At 45.0% G+C, this 23,286-nt stretch overlaps 1 protein-coding gene across 1 annotated transcript in view; it reads left to right on the forward strand.

Annotated features, from left to right (window-relative positions):
* Positions 1-1,697: 1,697 nt before the first annotated feature.
* The window catches only part of NUGGC (nuclear GTPase, germinal center associated), a 50,746-nt gene continuing 29,157 nt past the window's right edge, over positions 1,698-23,286 (forward strand). The window contains exons 1-6 of the mRNA XM_040237039.1: positions 1,698-1,817; positions 9,628-9,715; positions 14,508-14,612; positions 15,852-15,960; positions 17,257-17,479; positions 18,045-18,275. Coding sequence (XP_040092973.1) covers positions 9,673-9,715; positions 14,508-14,612; positions 15,852-15,960; positions 17,257-17,479; positions 18,045-18,275 — 711 coding nt within the window. The 5' untranslated portion in view covers positions 1,698-1,817; positions 9,628-9,672. The remainder of the gene's footprint in view (positions 1,818-9,627; positions 9,716-14,507; positions 14,613-15,851; positions 15,961-17,256; positions 17,480-18,044; positions 18,276-23,286) is intronic.

Below are 23,286 nucleotides of genomic sequence, written 5' to 3' on the forward strand. Positions count from 1 at the left end.
GGAGGGGGAGGCGGTTGCATGTGACGGTGGGACTCTGTGGAAGTTCTCTTTCAGTTGCTTCAATGTTTCTAGTGAGTTCAATGAAAATTCAGCTTGGTAGTTTGCCCAAACTCCTAATGGAGCTAGCATTCAGGTGTCCAATAGTATCAAAGGCCACCTTAAAGAACCCAGTTTTTAAAATGACCAAAGTTCATTTTAGTTATTAGGGGCTTCCCTGGTGGCCCAGTGGTAAAGAACCTGCCTGCCAATTCAGGAGGCACAAGCGACGTGAGCTCAGTCTCTGGCAAGGGAAGATGCCCTGGAGAAGAAAATGACAACCCACTCCAGTATTCTTGCCTGGAGAATCATATGGACAGAGGAGCCTGGTGGAGCTACAGTCCACGGGAGCCGCAAAGAGTCAGACACAACTGAAGCAACTTAGCATGCACACACTTTAGTAGTACCTCTGGTTAAGAATTGGAGAAGGCAATGGCACCCCACTCCAGTACTCTTGCTTGGAAAATCCCATGGACAGAGGAGCCTGGTAGGCTGCAGTCCATGGGGTCACTGGGAGTCAGATACGACTGAGCGACTTCACTTTCACTTTTCACTTTCATGAATTGGAGAGGGAAATGGCAACCCACTCCAGTGTTCTTGCCTGGAGAATCCCAGGGACAGGGGTGCCTGGTGGGCTGTCGTCTATGGGGTCGCGCAGAGTTGGACACAACTGAAGTGACTTAGCAGCAGCTGGTTAAGAATACAGGTAACTGTTGAAGCAGAGAAACAGCCAGTAGAGGGAGAGCTAAGCACACACGACATGAATATATGTTGTGATTTCAGCCCAAAGAAACCCAACACTAGTGAAGATAGTTCACGTTGATTTTCTTTGTTTTGAACTCTATATTGGTATTTCTATGGTTTTCTAATGGATGAAGTATACCAGCTTGCTAGAAGTTGCAAGCAATTTTTAAGACCACATTCTTTCTGACCTTTTGCTGCTTTCCCACTTTGGACTAAAAACATACCTGCAGTTACTGAGGGGTAACCTAGTAATGATTGACTCTGTCTTTGGAGGTCAAACACTACCTGAGCTGAAGGTTAAAAAAACAGATTTTATCCCTGTACTTGATGTGACTGTTTGGGTGATAGCAAGGAGGAATAGGTTCTGCTTTCTTCTCCTGGACAGCATTTCAAAAATACTTGTTTTTATGTTCCGTTTTTTTAAATGTGGACGTAAAATTTAAGTTCCAGGAAGAGTTATTTAAAACTGTATGACACTCATTTCTACAGTCACATGATCCAATGTTGTTTGGTTTTGGTGAATTTCAGGATTGTGTATCAAGAATCAGCTTATCTTCATCATCTCATATTATCCACCACTCCCAGCTGTCTTCTATTTGGGGCGGGGGGAACCAATACTTCGTCTCTCTTGGGACTGGGGCGATTTTCCTTGCTGCTTATGTTAAATCAGATCAATCAGAATAACTCTCATCCTCAAGGAAAGGATACTGCAGGGTGGAGGCTGCAATCCATTTGGAAAGGAAAAATGATTAATGTGTAGGCAGAGGGAAGAGAGAAATATGAGCGCCCCAGTTCACATAGAACTGAAGTTTAAATGAAAGGTACAAATAGTACGTGTCTATTTATGAGGGCGGAGACTGTCATAAATAGCTCTCTGATGGCAAATTAGTTTCACTTCTGGTTGTGTAAATGTGGCTTTATGACAGTGGCCAAAAAGGACTCTCTGCCCCAGCTGGTTCAACAAACCTCGACCAAGGCAAAGAGGCTGCCACTGTCTTTGTGGAATCTTGGAGCTGTAGCATGCAAAGTGACATCTGGTAAGTAAGTTGTATTTCTTATGCAACTTATGCTATAACTTATGATTGATTAAAAAATAGCTTTAGAGAAAAATGGAGATGATGGTAGTTTCCATAGAATTCACAACCAACTTCCTCTCTCATCTTACATTAGTAAAGGTACATTTTTTATAATTAATGAACCAACATTTGTAGTAGTAGTATTAACTACAAGAAGAGGAGTGAAAAGAAAAGAAAGTGAAAGTGTTAGTCGCTCAGTCGTGTTTGACCCTTTGCGACCCCGTGGACTGTAACCCACCAGGCTCCTCTGTCCATGGAATTCTCCAGATAAGAATACTGGACTGGGTACACAATCCCTTCTCCAGGGATCGAACTGGGGTCTCCTGCAATAGCAGGCAGGTTCTTTACTGTCTGAGCCACCAGGGAACCCTAAAGGTTATCCTTTATTCGGATTTTCTTAGCTGTTATCTAATGTCTTTTTTCTGTTTTAGAACCCTATCTAGCGGAGGGGGATTTGGGAGAGAATGGATACATGTATATGTATGGCTGAGTCCCTTCACTTTCACCTGAAACCATCACAACATTGTCAGTTGGCTATACCCCAACACAAAATGTTTTTGGTGTTTTTTTTAAAAAAATAATCCTATCCAGAGCACCATATTACATTTAGTTGTCATGTCTCTTCTTGGCTGTGATCTTGTGTTTGATGACTCTGACAGTTTTGCGGAATCCTGGTCAGCTCTTCTGTAGGATTCACAATGAGACTGGAGTTGCGGATTTAGGGTGGAAGTTCAGAGAGTTAAAGGTCATTCTCTTCCCGTCGCATCAAAGGTACATATCAAGATGATTTATGACAGTTGTTGTTGACCTTGGTCATCTGGCCCAGGGAATATTTGCAAAGTCTTTCTACTGTAAAGCGACTCTTTTTTCCCCTTCTTTCCATCCTGTCCCCCTTGGAAGGAAGTTACTCTGTGAGGCCCATGCCCAAGGAGTGGGGGATTAAGTTCCCTTTCCTTCAGGGTGAAGCATCTTTAGAAATTGTTTGGAATGTTTCTGTGTGGGAGACTCATTTTTTCTCCTCCTCGTGATTTTCCTAAAGTCAGTTATTTCTTGAGGGAAGGTGATTTTTACTTTACTTAAGTGAATTTTACGGCTATGTAAAGGCCAATGACAGAGAGGCAATGGCACCCCACTCCAGTACTCTTGCCTGGAAAAGCCCATGGATGGAGGAGCCTGGTGAGCTGCCGTCTATGGGGTCGCACTTTTCACTTTCATGCATTGGAGAAGGAAATGGCAACCCACTCCAGTGTTCTTGCCTGGAGAATCCCAGGGACGGGGGAGCCTGGTGGGCTGCCGTCTATGGGGTTGCACCGAGTCGGACACGCCTGAAGCGACTTAGCAGCAGCAGCAGCAAAGGCCAATGAACTAGAAATCTGGAGAACTGGGGCTTAGTTTGAATTTTATAACAGTGTGATCTCAAGCAAGTCATCAATCCTTCTTCCCCAAAGAAAACTTGTGTTCCAGGCATCATTAATATTAAATACATCAATACAAAACTAATACTGAGTTTAGTATTCACGTCATCTTATGCCTCATTAACTTTGGCAAGCGTGGGCGAGCAATATGAAAGGATTCAAGTTCATTTCCGTAAAATCTGATAATGTATGTAATGAAAATATCTGTTTATTTTACTTATCTAGTCACCTGGGGGAGAAGGACTGAAAAAAGTCATGCCTCCTCTACTGAATATACCTCTGGCAGCCGTGCTCCTAATGTTGTACACAGTAGCTGATGCATTAATGCTGAAAACATAACTCTTTTCCTCTGGGGGTTTGATGGCCCTTGTTTCACTTTTGCTTCTAAGTTAATGTGTTTAAATTGTCCCTTCAGAGTGTACCCAGTTTGGAAGAGCTGTGCAATGTCCAATAAAGTGGTTAGGAAATTCTGCCAACACCAAAAGTATTTACGCATTAAAAAAAGAGAGAGAGAGGAGATAAATCCACAACATTCCATTTTTAAGAATCTGCTCCTAAAAAAAAAAAAAGAATCTGCTCCTTGCTCTTATTCTTCAATTACCTCCCTGTGGGAGGGGACAAGATGCTACCAAGGGCATAGAACCCTGAAGATGCTTCCTCAGTGGGAACAAGAATGGGGGTCAGTTTATCAGTTATGGTGGCATCTGTTCCCCCTGCTCAAAAAAGTAGACTTTGCCCAGGTAAATATTAGTACTGGTTTCTTGTTAAGCTATCTTCACCAAATATTCTGAAAGTCAATAACATTTGTACAGGTGCATAAGTGTCTGTGGGGCTTCCCAGGTGCCTCAGGAGTAAAGAATCTGCCTGTCGATGCAGGAGACGCAGGTTCAATCCCTGGGTTGGAAATATCCCCCGGAGAAGGAAATGGCAACATGCTCCAGTACTCTTGCCTGGCAAATCACGTGGATAGAGGAGCCTGGCAGGCTATAGTCCATGGGACTGAAAAAGAGTCAGACATGACCGAGCGCATGTAAGTGTCTGTAGACCAGCTTTGCATCAGCGTCACATACTGCCCTCGCAATGAACTCCAGACGTTAAGTATTTTGCTATTCTCATCTTATATGTGGATCAACTGAGACTCAGAGAGGTTAAATGCTTTGTTCACACTGCAGTACCAGAGCAGGATCCCCACCCAGATCCAGGCATTCTGACTCCAAATCCTGAGTACTTTTCCCAGGGCATCCCTCACAGTCTGGAACATACACCTGGGTGTGCAGACACCTTGCCCATTTTCTTTCCTCATGTGTCCCCAGGACCCAGAACCGTGTCTGGCACACAGTAAACACTTAAAACATGTTTGCTGAATGAATGAATATAATTCCTGCCGTTATTAATTTTACCATCTAAGAATATGTTTAAAAGACACACGTCATTCAACACATATTTACTCAGCGCTCACTGTGTACTGAGCACTTCCCACATCTATTAAAAGTAGGGAAGAAACCAAGGTTAATGATCAAAATGCCCCTTCAAGGAACTTTGCTAATTTAAGTATTTTAATTTTTCCTATTAGTGCGGCCTTGAGGGAGGGGGAGGGCTGGGGTCAGGGACTGGAAATGAAGCAAGAACAAGAATCATGTCGGGAGAGGCAAATGATGTGAAGCAAGGGAGGGTGGGACAAGATTCAGACTAAAGGAGAAGGGACTTAGATGTTTGCAGTTCTTAATAAACACATTAAATTCTGCTCTGGACACGGACTGAAGGCAGATAAATGAACTACTCACCCGCTTCCACACACACACACAATCACGCATCCTCATGTGCACCCCCCCCACCCCCAACAACGCCCCTGGCAGCCTGGCTTGTTTTATTCTGAGGGCACTAGGTTCAGTTGGTGTCCTTAAGCCCAATTTCATCAAGCTACCACTCTCCCCCTACTCAACAGCCTGCACTCCCCAAATGCCTCCTCGTGCATTAAAGGGAACCCCTCATTTGTGTTCACCATTCTCTCCATCTCTTACTCTGAAGCTCCAGAGATGGTTTAAATAGTACCAGTTAGAGGTTTCATGGTGGAATGATGAGAACCCTGAACTTGGACTCACTGTCTGACCTTGAACAGGTCCCTTCCCCTCTCAAGGCGTCAGTGTCCACATCTGTAGAAGGGGCTCTGCTGCCGCTACTGCTGCTAAGTCACTTTAGTCGTGTCGGACTCTGGGCGACCCCATAGATGGCAGCCCACCAGGCTCCGCCATCCCTGGGATTCTCCAGGCAAGAACACTGGACTAGGTTGCCATTTCCTTCACTGCAGGAAAGTGAAAAGTGAAAGTGAAGTCGCTCAGTCATGTCCGACTCTTAGCAAACCCATGGACTGCAGCCCACCAGGCTCCTCCGTCCATGGGATTTTCCAGGCAAGAGTGGAGTGGGGTGCCATTGCCTTCTCCAAAAGAACATTATTTCATTCCACTCTAGGAAGCTCTTCTAGGACAGGAGTGACCACTGCCTTGGTGGCACCTCTGTTAGGTTCTCTTAAGAAAAAAAGAGAGTAAGCAAAATACAAAAAGAGGAAAGGGAGAGTGAGAGAAGCAAGAAAAACTGTCAAAAGTCACAATTATTTGACAGGAAACTGGTTCTGTGCAGCCTTCCCACATCTAGCTAAATATGCAGAGTCCCTTTTAAAAGATGCTATTCTTAGGCTGTCTGCACATGAATGTAAATAAGTACTCAAATCAAAACTTAAACGCTAACCGCACAGTTGAAATACAAGCGAAATAAACCACATATCAAAACCTTGCCCCTGTGAGCCATACGTGTGGACGTTTTCAGCTGCTTCTCTGCAGAAACAGTTTTCACAAAACACACCACGGTTGCTGCCCCTTTTGGGGAGAAAGTGGAGCCCAGCATAATTTGAGGAAGGACTCTGGGTCTTTTGCTCTTTAAAATGAACCTGAAATCACTGAATTATCGATTGTGTTCCTTTTGACTATGGTTATTGTTTGTTTAGTTGCTCAGTCGTGTCCGACTCTTTTGCGACCCCATGAACTGCAGCCTGCCAGGCTCCTCTGCCCATGGGATTTCCCAGCCAAGAACACTGCAGTGGGTTGCCATTTCCTTCTCCAGGGAATCTTCCCAACCTAGGGATCGAACCCACGTCCCCTGCATTGGCACGTGGGGAAGCCTGATCCATCTTCCGTATTTGTTCCTGGCACTGGCTAGCACAACCAGTCGAAGGTCTACAGTGGGTCTGTACCCCGGGAGGACCATACATTTGTTGTCTCCAGAGCCCACTGTGATATGACGTTTAATATTTTGTGTGTGTGACTATGGCTCATGGATCTGCCATCTTCAGAAAACAACAGATATCTTTCCAGGGGGCAACTCCTAGTTTTGCATCTAAAGCTATTGTTAGGCACTATCATATTTTTTCTCCTAACTTGCCTAGGTTTTGCCTAGGCTTAGCATTTCTAAACAGGAAACTCTCATGAATTTTAGTAACCTTGTAGAGCCCTCCCACCACCAGCTTTACTGATGACTACTTCAAGCAAGAACACAGTGTCTTGGGATTTGAAGAAGCCTTAAAGCCCGTCTAGTTCAATGCTGTTATTAGGTGATCATAACAGTGAAGATTTAGACACTTCTAGGAGCAGAAAATTCATTACTTACTAAGGGAGCTCATTCCATTTTGGACAACTCTGAATACGAGAGAAATGTTCAGCAAAAATGTACTTTCTTATACTTTCCACCTAGTGGATCTAGTTGTCCCCTCTTGGCACCACTGGAAACAGGCATTATCTCACTATTATATTCAACTCTAAGCTTAAGTATTTGAAGACCACACAAAGTCCTCTCCACATCTGCTTCAGCCCATGTCTTCCTTCCCTCAAGCTAAACATTCCCCGTTCCTACGGAGCAGTCCTATCAAAAACGAATTTGAGTGGCTTCCCTGGTGGTCCAGTGGTTAAGAATTTGCCTTGCAATGCAGGGGACATGAGTTCGATACTTGGTTGGGGAACCAAGATCCCACGTGCCGTGGAGGAACTAAGCCTGAGCACTGCAACTACTGAAGCCTGAGCACCCCAACTAGAGACTTTATGTGCTGCAACAGAAACTCCCACATGACGCAATGAAGATCCTGCAGCTTCAGCAAAGACCCCCTGCAGCCAAATACACAAATATTTAAAAACGGATTCAGTGTTTAAACACCCTTGGCCGCGGAATCTCATCAAAAGCTTCCCAGCCACTGTAATTGATTAATTCAGCACTACGATTGATCATTGCCTTTCACGATAGAACTACAGCATTGAAACAAATGCAGGCATGACCTCGCACATCTCAGACATAAGGAAAGAATCACAAGTGCACAATTCAAGTGTGCGCCGACCAGCGGTGGCGCAAGAGGGGAGTGAATGGGAACCAGGACACAGCTGAACAGAGGAAATGTGCAAACGAGATGCTGAAGAAAGAGTAGGGATTCCCCAGGAAGAAGAGGGGAGCATGTTTCTTCTTGACTCCCCTGCCTTGGAGGACTATAAGGAGTTTGGGGTGGTCTGAGCCCAGGTGAGGAATGGAGAGATGAGGAGCCTCCTAGCAAAGGCTCAGGAATGTGTACATAGCAGAGTTCACACCACATTCACCAACACCCACCAGGAACAGAAACCATTAGTTCTGTTGATACCCATGAGCTGAACTAAGTGTAAGTGGCTCTTTTGACTGAGGAGCTGCGATTTTCGTTTGGAAGTGATATGTAAACGAAGCACAGTCTCCCTAACTAACGGCCGTGTGTCTACTGGGGGTTGACAGGGCAGTTGAGCTTTTGCATATTTCAGAAAGGCCGGTGACTCTCTGCTTTTGAATTATGCAGCTGAGTAGTCCAATCAGCAGCATCAGAAATGGAGAGGAAGTACGTGAGGTGCCCCGCCTTGGGTGCCCCGGATCCTCCCTGATCTGTGGAGGCAGAAACACTCCAGGGCATCAGCACCCGCTCTTCTGAGGCTTTGTGGATCCAGTTCTCCCTCTGTGTGCAGTCCCTGTCTCCCAGGACTGGAGACAGCTTGGATCCGATACTTCTTTTTTTTTGGAGGTGCCTCCCCCACCCCCACAGATGCCCCATGAGGCAGAGCTGACATAACCCCCAATCGGGGTGTCTACCTGATTGCAGTGCTGGGTGGGTGGTGAGGAAGGCCCAGAGAACCAAACAGCTATTGCATCTCTTCTTCCCCGCTCAGCATCCTCCAGAGCAACTCCAGGGGACCCCAGGAATATCAAATGTTCCACCCATCTCCCCGATACTTGCTGAGACCTGCTGGGACTCAGGGTCACTCAGTGGCCCAGGGGTTCCGGGCTTACCTGATGGGGGCGCTGATGTCTCCCAAAACAGCAAAGCTGTATAACTTCACCTTCAAGGCTCTGGTCCTTAGAGGATTATTGTCTTTTCAGACTGAGCTGCCTTCAAGATCTCAGGTCATTTCAGTTTAAAGGTCAATGGATAAAAAACGGTGGGGATATATGTGTATGTCTGGCTGATCCATTTTGCTGTGCAGTAGAACTAACAACATTGTAAAGCAACAATACTCCAATAAAAATTAACAACGAAAAAAATAAATTCCAAGAATTTCTTTAAAAAATCTGCTATATACATTCATGGAGAAGGCAATGGCACCCCACTCCAGTACTCTTGCCTGGAAAATCCCATGGATGGAGGAGCCTGGTGGGCTGCAGTCCATGGGGTCACTAAGAATCGGACACGACTGAGCGACTTCCTTTTCACTTTTCACTTTCATGCATTGGAGAAGGAAATGGCAGCCCACTCCAGTGTTCTTGCCTGGAGAATCCCAGGGACGGCGGAGCCTGGTGGGCTGCCGTCTATGGGGTCGCACAGAGTCGGACACGACTGAAGCGACTTAGCAGCAGCAGCAGCATATACATTCATGTGTAGTTTTTTTGGGTGGACACAGCTGTCAACTTTTTGGTATAAATACTGTATTCATGACTGCCAGATCAATGCTGAGTATGTTCAAGTTGACAAACAGTCTTCCAACAGTGGTATTATTTGGCACCATCAGCAATAAATAGTCATTTCTTTTGCTCCAAAAAAAAGAAAAAATTCTATGGATTCAACTATTGCTGAAAATCAATAGTCAAACATGGACTTTTGTCATATTTAAACCAACACACAGTGGAGAGCTGTTATAAAGGATTCAAAGATAAGGTAGAATAGCCACTGCCCTTTAGAAGCTTGGTATCTAATTGGGGAGAAAAAGCGTAAGCAAAATTACATGTCCTTTTTAGTTTTTGTTTCGTATTTATAATTTCTGCCGTCCACTCCCCCCTACCCCCACCGTGTACTTTGTATTTTTCAGGCTGATGCTCTAAGTGGACAAAGGCAGGCGGTTACATAACAGGAAATGGCAGAAACTGAAGATTTTCTGGTTCGGGAGCTACATCCAGGTAACATCCCTTCACTATCCCCTGATGAAGTGAGCAAGAACTATTTACCATTATACATATACGTGCGTGTGTGCCAAGTCGCTCCAGTCATGTCCAGCTCTTTGTGACCCCATGGACTGTAACCCAGCAGGCTCCTCTGTCCATGGGATTTCCCAGGCAGGAATACTGGAGTGGGTTGTCATTTCCACCTCCAGAGGATCTTCCTGACCCCAGGATCCAAATCGCATCTCCTGCACTGCAGGCGGATTCTTTACCACTTCGCCACTGGAGAAGCCCTGAGCAATAACTATTTGCCATTATAACCAAGGGCAAAGGGGTTGGGACCGTATTAAACTATCGTCATTTTTCGCTGCTCTTTATTGAGAAGCTGCTTTCTCACAACATATTTTAACAGTGGATGAATATCAATTATTTCAATAACAACTAAAAAGCCTATTAATAATCTAGTGGGTTATCTGACCAGAAATTCAACTTGCGCCCCCCACGACCGTCCTTTAAAAGTTCAAATAAATAAAATTCAAAAATAAATAAATAAATAAAAGAAGGTTCCAGGAAACCATCTTGGATTTTTCGAGGGCATCCCGCTCTCAGAATGGAGATGGTAAGCCCCTGGAATCATTTTGCGTGCTTTCTGAAGGAGAGCTGTAGGGTGAACCACACTGGAGTCCCTGAGGGTGGCCTCCCTTCCTAGAAGGCTGGGTGGTGGACCCCCAGAGACAAGGAGGGAACTTTGCCTGGGAAGATGCAGCTAAGTAACCCCTGGGGTGTATCACATCCTTTGTGTTTTGAGAACCGAAGAGGAAATTTTTTCTTACCCCTGGGGATGAATTCCCTTAGCAGCAAGGGTCAGTAGGGGGTAGTGCTGGTATCTGAGACATGGCTGGGCAAGCAAACTGAAGGAATTGCAACTTTAGGGCCCCCTTGGCAGAGGTTAGTCCTGAAGGTGTGGGGCGTCCTGCTGGGAAGATCTGTGGCAGGTTCCCTCAAGGATCTGATCAAAGCGCCTATACTGAGACTGTTGTCAAAAGCGACACCTTGTGGCAGCAAGGAGCAATAGCAGCAGAGACCGGGTAGACTTCTTGGGACGGCCCCACCCAGCCCTCTGCCCTTTCCTCCAATGTCCATAAATTCTGTCCGACTATTTTGTGACCCCATGGACTGTAGCCTGCTAGGCTCCTCTATCCATGGGTTTTCCTAGGCAAGAATATTGGAGTGGGTTGCCAATAAATCAGTGTAATATAGTGGAAAAGGTAAGGGAGTGCTTGAACAATTACAGAGAAGATAAGAGGAATGGCCGGTTCACACCCATTCATTCTGGTTACTATTTAGTATGAAACCCATCGGGAAGATCCCCTGGAGGAGGGCATGGCAACCCACTCCAGAATTCTTGCCTGGAGAATCCCATGGACAGAGGAGCCTGGTGGGCTACAGTCTGTAGGTCACAGAGAGTTGGACACCACTGAAGCGACTCACCATGCATGCACTACGATTAAGTGTTTTAAATCCCAGATGAACTACTTTCTCCCTTCCACCTGTTTTTTTCATTTTAGATATTAAAGGCAAAATGTAAAACCATGCTGTTTTACCTGACTTTTCAGTGTTTGCTTTAGTTGAGAAATAAGTTTCCAAACTTTGATCAGACTAATTGCCACTCCTTACAAAGTTGAAATAAAGGCCAGGATAAGACTGTACTAAGGCTGTACTAAGGATAAGACTGATAAAGGCTGTACTAAGACTCTTTTATGCTTGTGGCTAAGATCCTCTGCAAACATTGTTTAAACAAAAGAGTTCCTGAGTTACAGGGTCAAGATCAAGGCCCCCCATCCTTTCACTCTTTCCACAGGCAGGTGTGAAAACACTCTGGAATTCCAAGACACTGTTTATAATGTGTTCTAAAGTGTAATATTTTTTTAGTAGTTAAAAATTATCTGCCTTATTTTGGTAAAACTTTTTGGTAGATTTTCTAGGATTTCACTTGATAGCTTTAATCATAACATATTTAAAACTCTGTTTTTCTTTTTTAAGCTCTGGGATGAATAAAATAGAAGAATAATTTATAAACATCTTCCAGAATATTAAACCATAATAGATAATAATTAAAAGTAATAAGACTGTAATTGTGCATCGAAAAACACTGGACTTGTGGTGTCCATTCTTGGCTTCTAGTTATTGCTCTGTCATTTGCTAGCTCTGCGCCCATACGACAAGTCTCTTGATTTCTCTACATCTGAAGCCATACATATTTTACATTGCTTTCCAGCTCATAAATTCTGTGATTCTGTTACCTCCTTGTTATCAATATCAAAGTTCAAAAGTTTAACCCACAGTGGATTTCCTTACCTAAGCTAAATTACTGAAGTTAGATATTGATATTTGCTTATTATAATCAAATACTTTGGGGACTTCAGAAAACCTTAACTGCTTCCATGTTTAAAAAGCTTTTAATTTTATATGGAGTATAGTTGATTAAAAACGTTGTGATAGTTTCAGGTATACAACAAAGAGATTCAGTTGTGCCTATACACATGTCCTTTTCCAAATTTTTTTCCCATTTAGGTTGTTACAGAGTATTGATCAGACTTCCCTGTGCTGTATAGTAGGTTCCTGTTGGTTATCCATTAAAAAAATTTTTTTTTATTGGAGTATATTGCTTTGCAGTATGTGTTAGTTTCTACTGTATAGCAAAGAGAATCAGCCATATGTGTACATATATCCCCTCTTTTAGGATTTCCTTCCCTTTGAGGTCATCATAGAGCACTGAGCAGAGTTCCTTGTGCTATACAGTAGATCCTTGTTTGTTATCCATTTTAAATTCAGCAGTGTGTACATGTCCAGCCCAAACTCCCTAGCTAGTGGCATATATTTTTCTTCTTCTCTGCCTCTTTCTCTCTAGCTCTAGCCACCGAGCCAGCAACCACTTGGTGTTTAGTTCTAAGGCAGTCCTTAAACTGAGCCAGGATAAATTCTTTGCATGGAGCATACTTGTAAGGTTAGAATGTCTGAGATAGAAGGGTCTACGGACAAGCTCTTTCAACTCCCTGTCACTACGTGAGCAGGAGGGGGCCAAGATTCAGGCCTTGGCAGACAGCTCACCGTGCACTGCAGTACTCTGGGGTGTGAGCTGGCTCCAGAACGCTGTGGAATTTGTGCAGGAAGATGCCAGACTGAGGCTGCCTGAGCTGTCTGGGAGACTTGGGCCTGGAGCCCAGTGCAGGAGGTTGGGCCTTCTGCTCAGGTTGCCATCCTGGGTCCCTGAGTGACGCACACTTTCTGTGGTTCATGAGGGAAGATGACCTCCCAGTGTCACGCTCAGTTTGGGGGCCTCATGCCTTTATATGAGCTTAGAGAGTTATGACTCTTGGGGTCAACTGTTTTTCCAGGTCACCTCACAGCCATTTGCCTAAGGTTTATACCACCCCCAGGAGTGCTGGATTAGGCCATTTCCAACAGTCTTGACCCCAAAGACCCCCGGCTACTGTCCCTTTCTCACCAGGTGAATCCTGCCAGGGGGGTGTTTTCTAAAACCCATCCAGGGACTTCTCTGGTGGGCCAGTGATTAAGAGTCCCCCTTCCAAGGCACGGGACGTGGATTTGACTCCTGCTTGGGGAACCAAGTTCCTACATGCTGTGGGGCAATTAAGACTACGTGCCACAACTCCTGAGCCCGAGCACCACAACTTGAGAGAAGACTTCACTCCACAACGAACGATCCCGCACGCCGCCACAAGGACCCAACGCAGCCAAGTGAATTCTTTTTTTTTTTTAAAGTTCAAATACTACATATGATTTTAATGTATATTTAACTATGTTGCAAAGGTGCTCAGTATTTCCTTAGAGTTCATATTTAATTATTATAGCTTAAAGAATAAACATGTAACCAAGACCCAGCACACACACACACAAAAACCATCTAAACACACTGTTTCGGTTTTCAGTTAAACCCTTTCCTGAGGATTATGGAGCCTCCCAGTCCTTCACTTTGTAACCAACAGAAACCACTGAAGTGAATCAACCTCTGCAGGACTACAAAGATTTGCTTCTTGGCAACTTTTTTCCTTGCCTATGTAAGGAAGCAGCTACTAACATCTTTAAGGGAGGAAGGAGGAAAAAGCCTCATCCCCCAATTTAATCTCTGAGGGACATCCACTTGGAGGGCACCCTCTACTGCTCTTGTATTCTTTCTATTTTTGTCAACTGACTCATTGTACAGAAGAAGAAATTGAGGCTCAGGGAGAAGAAGGAATTTGGTTTGGTCACATGGCCCATTCTGTTCTCTCCTTCTGCTCCTGATCAATTTCCCGGGTTGCCAAGATCTCCCTGAGGCCTTTCTCCACCCCACACTGAGCCATCTCAGGCTTCCCTCTACATTTTCGGCACTTGGTGAAGAATATCCAGCCATCTTGGCTTCCCAGGATTCGCAAACAGGAACTTTTCATGTCATCTTGACTTATCTTCTGGGGAGATAGGTTGGGCTGCATTTTGGAACTAGATGCAAAGTCCTGGGACTCTGGGAATCGGGAGTCAGACTGGAATGACCCAACAGGGCTGCTTCTGAAATGAGCTCACAAACAACCAGGGCTGGCAGGAATCCTTCTAGCCTCTTGGGGTTTGTTTATCAATAGAAGTCAGGCAAAAATAGTGACCCCTGAACAACACAGGGATGAGAGTGACGACCCCCCATCACAGTTGAAAATCTGCATATAAGTGGACTGTGTTTTTGGTCTACGGTACACCATGCCCTCAAGACCTATAATTTTATATGTAATTTTATGTAACTTCTGTTTATCTCTAGTGGATGATGATATATTTAAAGAACCAGTGAGAAAAAGAAGACGATCCGATCGAGACCAGAGGTTTCGAGCATTTCCCTCTGTGGAACAAAGCGCCCTCAAGGAATGTGAGTGTCCTGAAAATGCTCTATCGCTTGTTTAATGCAGCTCTGTTCTTTCCCAGATGTGTTAACATCCTCAAAAGAAGAGAAGGGTACTTGGAGAAGCAGAAGCAGGATGGAACATCTTTGAATGATCTTGATCCCATTAAAGGAGGCCTCAGGACTTCCCTGGTGGTCCAATGGTTAAGATTCTGAGCTCCCAGTGCAGAGGGCCCAGGTTTGAGCCTTGGTCGGGGAACTAGATCCCACATACTGCCACCAAGAGTTTGCATGCTACAACTAGGACCCAATACAGCCAAATAAATAAATATTTCTATTTTTAAAAAGGAGGCCTCCTAGTCTCTGCAGAGATACTGTGATCTGAGTTTATCTCTTAAGATCTGGATAGAAGGCTTGTTACAAAAATAATCTCTTCCTGATCAAACTGTGAAAATGATGGGTTTGGTGCCTTTGTGGTTTTTTTATAGGATGTCCTGGGGTTCTCTGGTGGCTCAGATGGTAAAGCGTCTGCCTGCAATGCGGGAGACCCGGGTTCCAGTCCTGGGTCAGGAAGATCCCCTGGAGAAGGAAATGGCAAACCACTCCAACACTCTCGCCTGGAAAATCCCATGGACGGAGGAGCCTGATAGGCTACAGTCCACGGGGCTGCAAAGAGTCGGACACGACTGAGTGACTTCCCTTTCTTTCTGCATAGGATGTCCTTGCAGTTTTCTTCTATTTATGACCACAGGAGAGAAGACGGTAGAGGTGCTGTAGCCCGTGGTGAAGTGGACGCTGACTTGTGTTACGTTGTGCTTCAGAGCTGCCTGGCTCCTTGGGGGGATCTCGTCATCAATGATTGCTCTCTCCCACGATCTGTGACCTCTCCCATCAGATAACTTGCTCTTTTGTTTAACTGGTTTTTCATTTCATCCCCCACCCCGGCCCCGCCTTTTCTGCTGTATTAAGCAGACTCGCCCTGTGCAGACCAAGTGCTTGATCCCTGCCAGCTATTAATGTGCTTAGTCACTAAGTCGGGTCCGACTCTTTGCGACCCCATGGACTGCAGCGCACCAGGCTCCTCTGTCCATGGGGATTCTCCAGGCAAGAAGAGTGGGTTGCCATGCTGTCCTCCAGGGGATCTTCCCGACCCAGGGGTCGAACCCAGGTCTCCTGCATTGCAGGTGGATTCTTTATTGTCTGAGTGACCAGGGAAGCCTGCCAGGTATTAATACATCCCTGCTAATACATCTCTATTGATTCCAGATGAAAAACTGGAGTCTCGGACCAGAAGAGTTTTGAGCAACACTTATCAGAAACTGATTCAGTCTGTGTTCCTGGATGACAGCATCCCCAACAGCGTCAAGTACCTCATGTGAGTCTGGCATCGGCTACCATCAGATCTTCCTTGGGTGTCTTTCCTTAGGTGGTGGTAGATGCTTTTCTGCAATAATAAAAGAGAATTTCTGGTTAGGAACGAAGCAAAGAAAGCCAGAAAGTTCTGTGGTTATGGGCCATTTCTGTTAACACTGGTAGTTGCCACACTGTGCTGTCACTGTTGCTAGGTAATCTGCTAAAGATTTTGAAAATGGAAAGTGAAAGTGCTTTACATTCGTCCATCAAATTCCATTTAACTGTCCCAAAATTCCTAATGAAGTAGAAGCCATGATTATCACTCCACTGTTTTCCCAAAATTGACGCTCAGAGAGTCCAAGACTTTGACCAAAGTCACACTGCTGATGAGTTAAAGGGGTGGAATCTAGCCCAGGCTGTGGGACTCTGAGCCGGTGCTGTCAAAGGTCCTGTCCAGCTGCCTTGAAAGATTTAAGTGGGGTCGAGGCTGCCCAGTGAGACCCTCAGGGTTGCTCCTAATAACACTTCTCACCGCTGTATAAAGTTCATGTCTAAGATCAAGACTGTATAATTTTCATGGAACATAAACAAGGAGACGTCACATCTATATAGACATTGTAGAGTTTGTGTAGAATTATCATTTCTTCTTCTTGTGTGCTCAGTCGTGTCCTTCTGTTTGTTGTGGATGGGCTGTAGCCCACCAGGCTCCTCTGTCCATGGGATGTCCCAGGCAAGAATCCTGGAGTGGGTTGCCATTTTCAACTCAAGGGGATCTTCCCGACCCAGGGATTGAACCCATGTCTCTTGCCTCTCTCCCATTGGCAGGCAGATTTTTTACTATTGTGCTACCTGGAAGAATTATCATTGCCAAATATTTTTGCATGTCCTTTTTTTGAATAAAAGGGTTTTTTCTGTGCTGAGTCTTGGTTGCAGCACAAGGGCCCCTGGTCGTGGCATGCAGGCTTCTCTAGCCGCAGCAGGTACGTTTCTCTAGTTGCGCCACGTGCGCTCCGTTGCCCCAGAGCATGTGTGGGGACTTGGTTCCCCGACCAGACCAGGGATCCAGCCCACACCCCCCGCATTGGAAGGTGGATTCTTAACCACCCAATTAGGGAAATCCCTTTTTGCATGATCTCATTTGGTCCTCCAGACAACTCTGTATAGTAAACAGGGCTGAATATTCTCCTTTGACCAAAGAGACTGCAGAGAGGGCTCAGAAAGATGGGGTGACTTGACCAGGATTGTTTGCTATATGTTCTGACGTTCTCCCAACCTTGCTTTGATGACCTTGACAATGAGCGTTTTACAACTGATCTAGAAATAGGCTTCTTGCCTTGATTGAAAAACCGTCATTGGACCCCATCTACATTGGATTATTTGGAAGCACTGGGGCCGGGAAGAGCTCCCTGATCAATGCCATCGTTCGGCAAGCCACGTTCCTACCTGTGTCGGGAGAAAGTACATGCACGTCCTGTATTGTTCAAGTGAGCTCGGGCTGCTGTGAGCAGTATGAGGCCAAAATCCACCTCCTCTCCGACCAGGTAAGAGCTGCCTCCCTCCCTCCTTCCTCCTCCTCTCCCTCCCTGTTATCTCTCTCTCTTCCTCCTTTCTCCCTCCTTCCTCTGCCCCTTCCTTCCTTCACTCCCTCTCTCTCTCCCCGCTCCTTCCTTCCTTCCCATTCTCCCTATTTTCCTCTCTCTCCATCCTTTCTTCTCCCTTCCAGCTCTGTCTTCCCTCTTCTCTTTCTTTCCTTCTTTCTCTCTTACAGATTCACATTCTATTCCTTGTCAACATAGCTCACATCTTTGTTAAACGAAAAGAACATAGGCCACACACAATGAGAAAGTCCAAAAGAACGAGATGGGGGCTCTAGCTTGGGTGCTGCCTCAGCTGGTCATGGGACTTTGGGCAAGACGTTTTCCTCTTTGGGTTCCTGTTTCCTCACTGACCAAACAAGCGGGTTGGGTTGGATGATACCTGCCTGGATTAGATGACCTTAGATTTCCTGGAGCCCCCTGCCCCCCACAGGCTCACTGGACTTTGTCAATGTCTGCTGAATCTCTGTCATGGTGGGGCGGTGGGCTTGGCCCCACTCTGTCTTGGCAGGAGTGGAAGGAGGAGCTGAGGAAGCTGACCACACTCCTGCACAGGACGGAGGGGCTGGGCGGAGAAGAGGAGGAGGCGTGGGACAGGGGCGATGCGGCGGAGGAAGCTGTTTGGAAGCTGCAGATGTTTTATGGAAATGGAGCGGAAGAAAAGAGCTACGAGGAGTTACTAAGGGCCAAGCCCAGAGGAAAGATTCCCACCTCCAGAGTCATCTCCCTCAAGGCAGAAGAGGTAGCTTCAAAATGTTTCTCTTGATGTTATCATGAACCTCAAGGGTAACAGTTGAATCCATTTAGGGGATTTGTGCAAGGCACAAGGTTCTCTCTCTCTCTCTCTCCATTTTCATTTATTTCCTTGTTTTTGGCTGTGCTGGTCTTTGCTGCTGAGCGGGCTTTTCTCCAGCTGTGGTGCTCAGGCTTCTCACTGTGGCAGCCTCTGCTGTTGCAGAGCACAGGCTCTAGAGCACGGGCGCAACGGTTGTGGCACTCAGGCTTAGTCCTGGGGCATGCGGCACATCTTCCCGGATCGGGGACTGAACCCATAGCTCCTGCACTGGCAGCTGACTATCACTGAGCCACCAAGGACACCCCCCACCTCCGCTTTTAAAAAATATTTTTATTTGCTTTTTTATTTGGCTGCGCCGGGTTTTAGTTGCAGCACACAGGATCTTTGATCTTCAGCGCTGCAGGTGGGATCTTTAGCTGCTGCATGTAGGATCTAGTTCCCTGACCAGGGATTAAACTCGGCACCCCCGCACTGGGAGTGCAGGGTCTTAGCCACTGGACCAGCAGGCACAATGGTTTATTGGAAATAAGTTGGTACCAAAATCAGAAGTAGCCATGATTTTTAATTTGCAGTCAAATGGGAATTTTTCGTGTCTGAGGGGGGAGCTTTTGTGCACAGGAAAGACTGTTTATAGTTACTTGAGGATTAATTAAGGATGTGTTTTGCAGCAAATAATTAAAAAAAAAACACACCCAAGTTTATAACAGCTTAAACAAATTGGGATTTATCCATTTTCTCACATAAGAAGTCTGGGGGCAGTTGGGTTTGTGGGTTGGTTCAGCGGCTCAATGACGTCAAGATCAACAGACCTCTGGTCCCCTGACCATCTCCATCCAGTTGCCTCATTGCCACACAATGGCTACTGAAGGGCTGACCTTTGCAGCTAGCTTCATGGAAGGGACAAATGGCTAAACAGGGATTACCAACCACGTCTCCTCTTTCATTGGGAAGTAAAAGCTTTCCTAGAAACACACCCAACAAATTTCCATGTAGATTTTCTTGGTCAGTAGTGAGCCCTGTGGGTTTTCTGAGCTGAAAGGGAATCTTGGGCAACGAGAACCGAACTTGTGGTTGGCTGAGACCAGTCTCAACCCACTGCCTTCCCAAATATACAAGCAGTCAGGATGCCCCTGGCATGGCTGAAGGGCAGGGTGGATATTAGATAAGCAAGTAGTAGAACCAGGCTCTCCTCACTTTTATGATCAATATGTTTTAAAAAAAAATTAAAATTCAAATTTAAATTAAACCAAAATACATGTGGAACTAATATGCAATTTACTTACGTTGCATACTAAAAAAAAACCTAGTTTTTCTTGCATCTTAAAATTCAGCTTTAAAATATTGTTATTCTATTTGTAAATCTGGTGCTTTCTATATAAAGTAAGAACAATTACTTACACCAGTTCTAAAACTTAATGTCCAATTATCTCCTAAGTTTAATATAGAAAAGCCTCCTTTAAAAGTTAACACTACTTACACAATTAATCAACATTCCTTAGCCTTAGAGTTCAAATTTAGCATATTTGTTTCTCTCAAAAAATTTGAATTACTTAACCAGACATACTTAGATGTCAAATGACCTAAACCTTTCAAGGCACTTAACTTTTATATATCTAGAAAATCAAACAAACGTAGTAGCCCCTTTCTTATGTTTAAATGGAGAGTCACTCAGTCATGTCCAACTCTTTGCAGCCCCATGGACAGCAGCCTGCCAGGCTCCTCTGCCCATGGGATTCTCCAGGCAAGAATACTGGAGTGGGTTGCCATTCCCTTCTCCAGGGGATCTTCCCAATCCAGGGAGGGATCAAACCCAGGTTTCCTGCATTGCAGGCCATTCTTTACCTTCTGAGCCACCAGGGAAGCCCATAATTAAAACTAATTAATGGGTAAGCAACAATGTCCTCCTGAATAGCACAGGGCACTATAGTCAATATCCAGTGAGGAGCCACCGTGGGAAAGAATATGGTAAACAGTATATATACGTATGACTACGCCACTCCATATGCCAGCAAACTTGGAAAACTCAGCAGTGGCCACAGGACTGGAAAAGGTCAGTTTTCATTCCAATCCCAAAGAAAGGCAATGCCAAGGAATGCTCAAACTACCGCACAATTGCCCTCATCTAACACGCTAGTAAAGTAATGCTCAAAATTCTCCAAGCCAGGCTTCAGCAATACGTGAACCGTGAACTTCCTGATGTTCAAGCTGATTTTAGAAAAGGCAGAGGAACCAGAGATCAAATTGCCAACATCCGCTGGATCATGGAAAAAGCAAGAGAGTTCTAGAAAAACATCTATTTCTGCTTTATTGACTATGCCAAAGCCTTTGACTGTGTGGATCACAATAAACTGTGGAAAATTCTGAAAGAGATGGGAATACCAGACCACCTGACGTGCCTCTTGAGAAATCTGTATGCAGGTCAGGAAGCAACAGTTAGAACTGGACATGGAACAACAGACTGGTTCCAAATAGGAAAATGAGTACGTCAAGGCTGTATATTGTCACCTTGCTTATTTAACTTATATGCAGAGTACATCATGAGAAACGCTGGACTGGAAGAAACATGAGCTGGAATCAAGATTGCTGGGAGAAATATCAATAACCTCAGATATGCAGATGACACTACCCTTATGTCAGAAAGTGAAGAGGAACCAAAAAGCCTCTTGATGAAAGTGAAAGAGGAGAGTGAAAAAGTTGGCTTAAAGCTCAACATTCAGAAAACGAAGATCATGGCATCCAGTCCTATCACTCCATGGGAAATAGATGGGGAAACAGTGTCAGACTTTATTTTTTGGGGCTCCAAAATCACGGCCGATGGTGATTGCAGCCATGAAATTAAAAGACGCTTACTCCTTGGAAGAAAAGTTATGACCAACCTAGATAGCATATTCAAAAGCAGAGACATTACTCTGCTGACTAAGGTCCGTCTAGTCAAGGCATTGGTTTTTCCAGTAGTCATGTATGGATATGAGAGTTGGACTGTGAAGAAGGCTGAGTGCCGAAGAATTGATGCCTTTGAACTGTGGTGTTGGAGAAGACTCTTGAGCGTCCCTTGGACTGCAAGGAGATCCAACCAGTCCATTCTGAAGGAGATCAACCCTGGGATTTCTTTGGAAGGAATGATGCTAAAGCTGAAACTCCAGTACTTTGGCCACCTCATGCGAAGAGTTGACTCATTGGAAAATGGGTCTGATGCTGTGAGGGATTGGGGGCAGGAGGAGAAGGGGTTGAAAGAGGATGAGATGGCTGGATGGCATCACGGACTCGATGGATGCTAGTCTGAGTGAGCTCCGGGAGTTGGTGATGGACAGGGAGGCCTGGTGTGCTGTGATTCATGGGGTCGCAAAGAGTCGGACACGACTGAGCGACTGAAATGAACTGAACTGAACTGAACTGAGAAACCAAACACAGCATTGTAAACCAACTATACGTCAATAAAATTAAAGAAGGACACCCCCCCCCAAACTTTAATTATCTTCCTAATATCCAAAATACAGACAGAGCAGGTCCAAAGAAACACAATGACGGCAAAACTGGTTACTTTATCTGAATACATACAACTTACACCAAGGTGTCAAGGTAGTATTCATTTCCTCACTACTCTGCACTTAGAAATATTCCTTCCCAGCATGACAAATTCACCCATTTGAAACAAGACGAATGGAATCAGCATCTCCAGGAGTGAGGGCACAAATTCAGACTTTGGGGCATGGATTAGAGACAGGGGAGAGGGAGTCTGAGTTTACTTCCTAGAATGGTTTGTCTCCACTGGTTTGTTAAGTGGCATGTGCAGGCTAAGTTTGGAGAAGGCGATGGCACCCCACTCCAGTGCTCTTGCCTGGAGAATCCCAGGGATGGGGGAGCCTGGGGGGCTACAGTCCATGGGATTCTCCAGGCAACAATACTGGAGTGGGGTGCCATGCCCTCCTCCAGGGGATCTTCCCAGCCCAGGGAGTGAGCCCACGTCTCTCATGTCTCTTGCACTGGTAGGCAGGTTCTTTACCACTGTTGCCCCCTGGGAACCCCCGTTTATTGACTGGAGCCCTCTTCTTACAAAAAGCCTGCGCTTTTTTAAGCCCAGTGCTTTTTCTCTTCTGTTGCCCTTGTTTTTTTAATCAAAATATCTTAAAGAACTTTTATCATCTCTTCTTTAACAATTTCATATTATTTGATTAGAACTGCTATCTTTTAAACAAATTTTTGTGGATGTGGGCCATTTTTAAAGTCTTAATTGCATATGTTACAATATATTTTCTGTTTTTTTTTTGTTTGTTTGTTTTTTGACTGTGAGGCATGTGGGATCATAGCTCCCTGACCAGAAATTGAATCCTTGCCCCCTGCATTGGAAGAGAAAGTCTTAACCACTGGACTACCAGGGAAGTCCCTTGATGATATCTCTTATTTCCTACCCAGATAGCAACACATGCTCTGATTTGATCTCAACTCTCTTAAGAATTTATCTTTCTTTCAGGGCCATTCTGTAGATACTTATTAACAGTGAGTACACTACATCCCAAATCTTCTGTCCTCTGAATTATCCCAGTAGAGATTCACTGCTGTGCAGAGTTGCTGGCATGAAATGTGTTTAGGGAAAACCAGCAGGCTGAGAATGATTCTTCATCTCACTCACCGTCATTAAAATAGCATGGAAATGCCGGTCTGTCCATATATTCTTTTGAACTTGGAAGATTAAATTTTAAAACCGTTTGAAGATCAACTTCAGACCAATTTTCAACTTAGAAAATATGGTCACCGTTTCATGATCAGTTTTCCACAGACAGGGCTTTCTGGTCACAGAAATGTTCACATTAGTTCAAAAATCCTCTCTCTCTCACACAGATTTAGAATATTTCAGATGATTTCCATTGATTTTAGAACTGGAATGGAATTTAGAAGATAAAATCATCCCCCAGCTGTAACTTTCCTCAAGCCCTGTTCTCACTGCTTGTGTTTTCTC

Source organism: Oryx dammah, unplaced genomic scaffold (genome assembly GCF_014754425.2).
Source record: "Oryx dammah isolate SB20612 unplaced genomic scaffold, SCBI_Odam_1.1 HiC_scaffold_1, whole genome shotgun sequence".
Classification (NCBI taxonomy): domain Eukaryota; kingdom Metazoa; phylum Chordata; class Mammalia; order Artiodactyla; family Bovidae; genus Oryx; species Oryx dammah.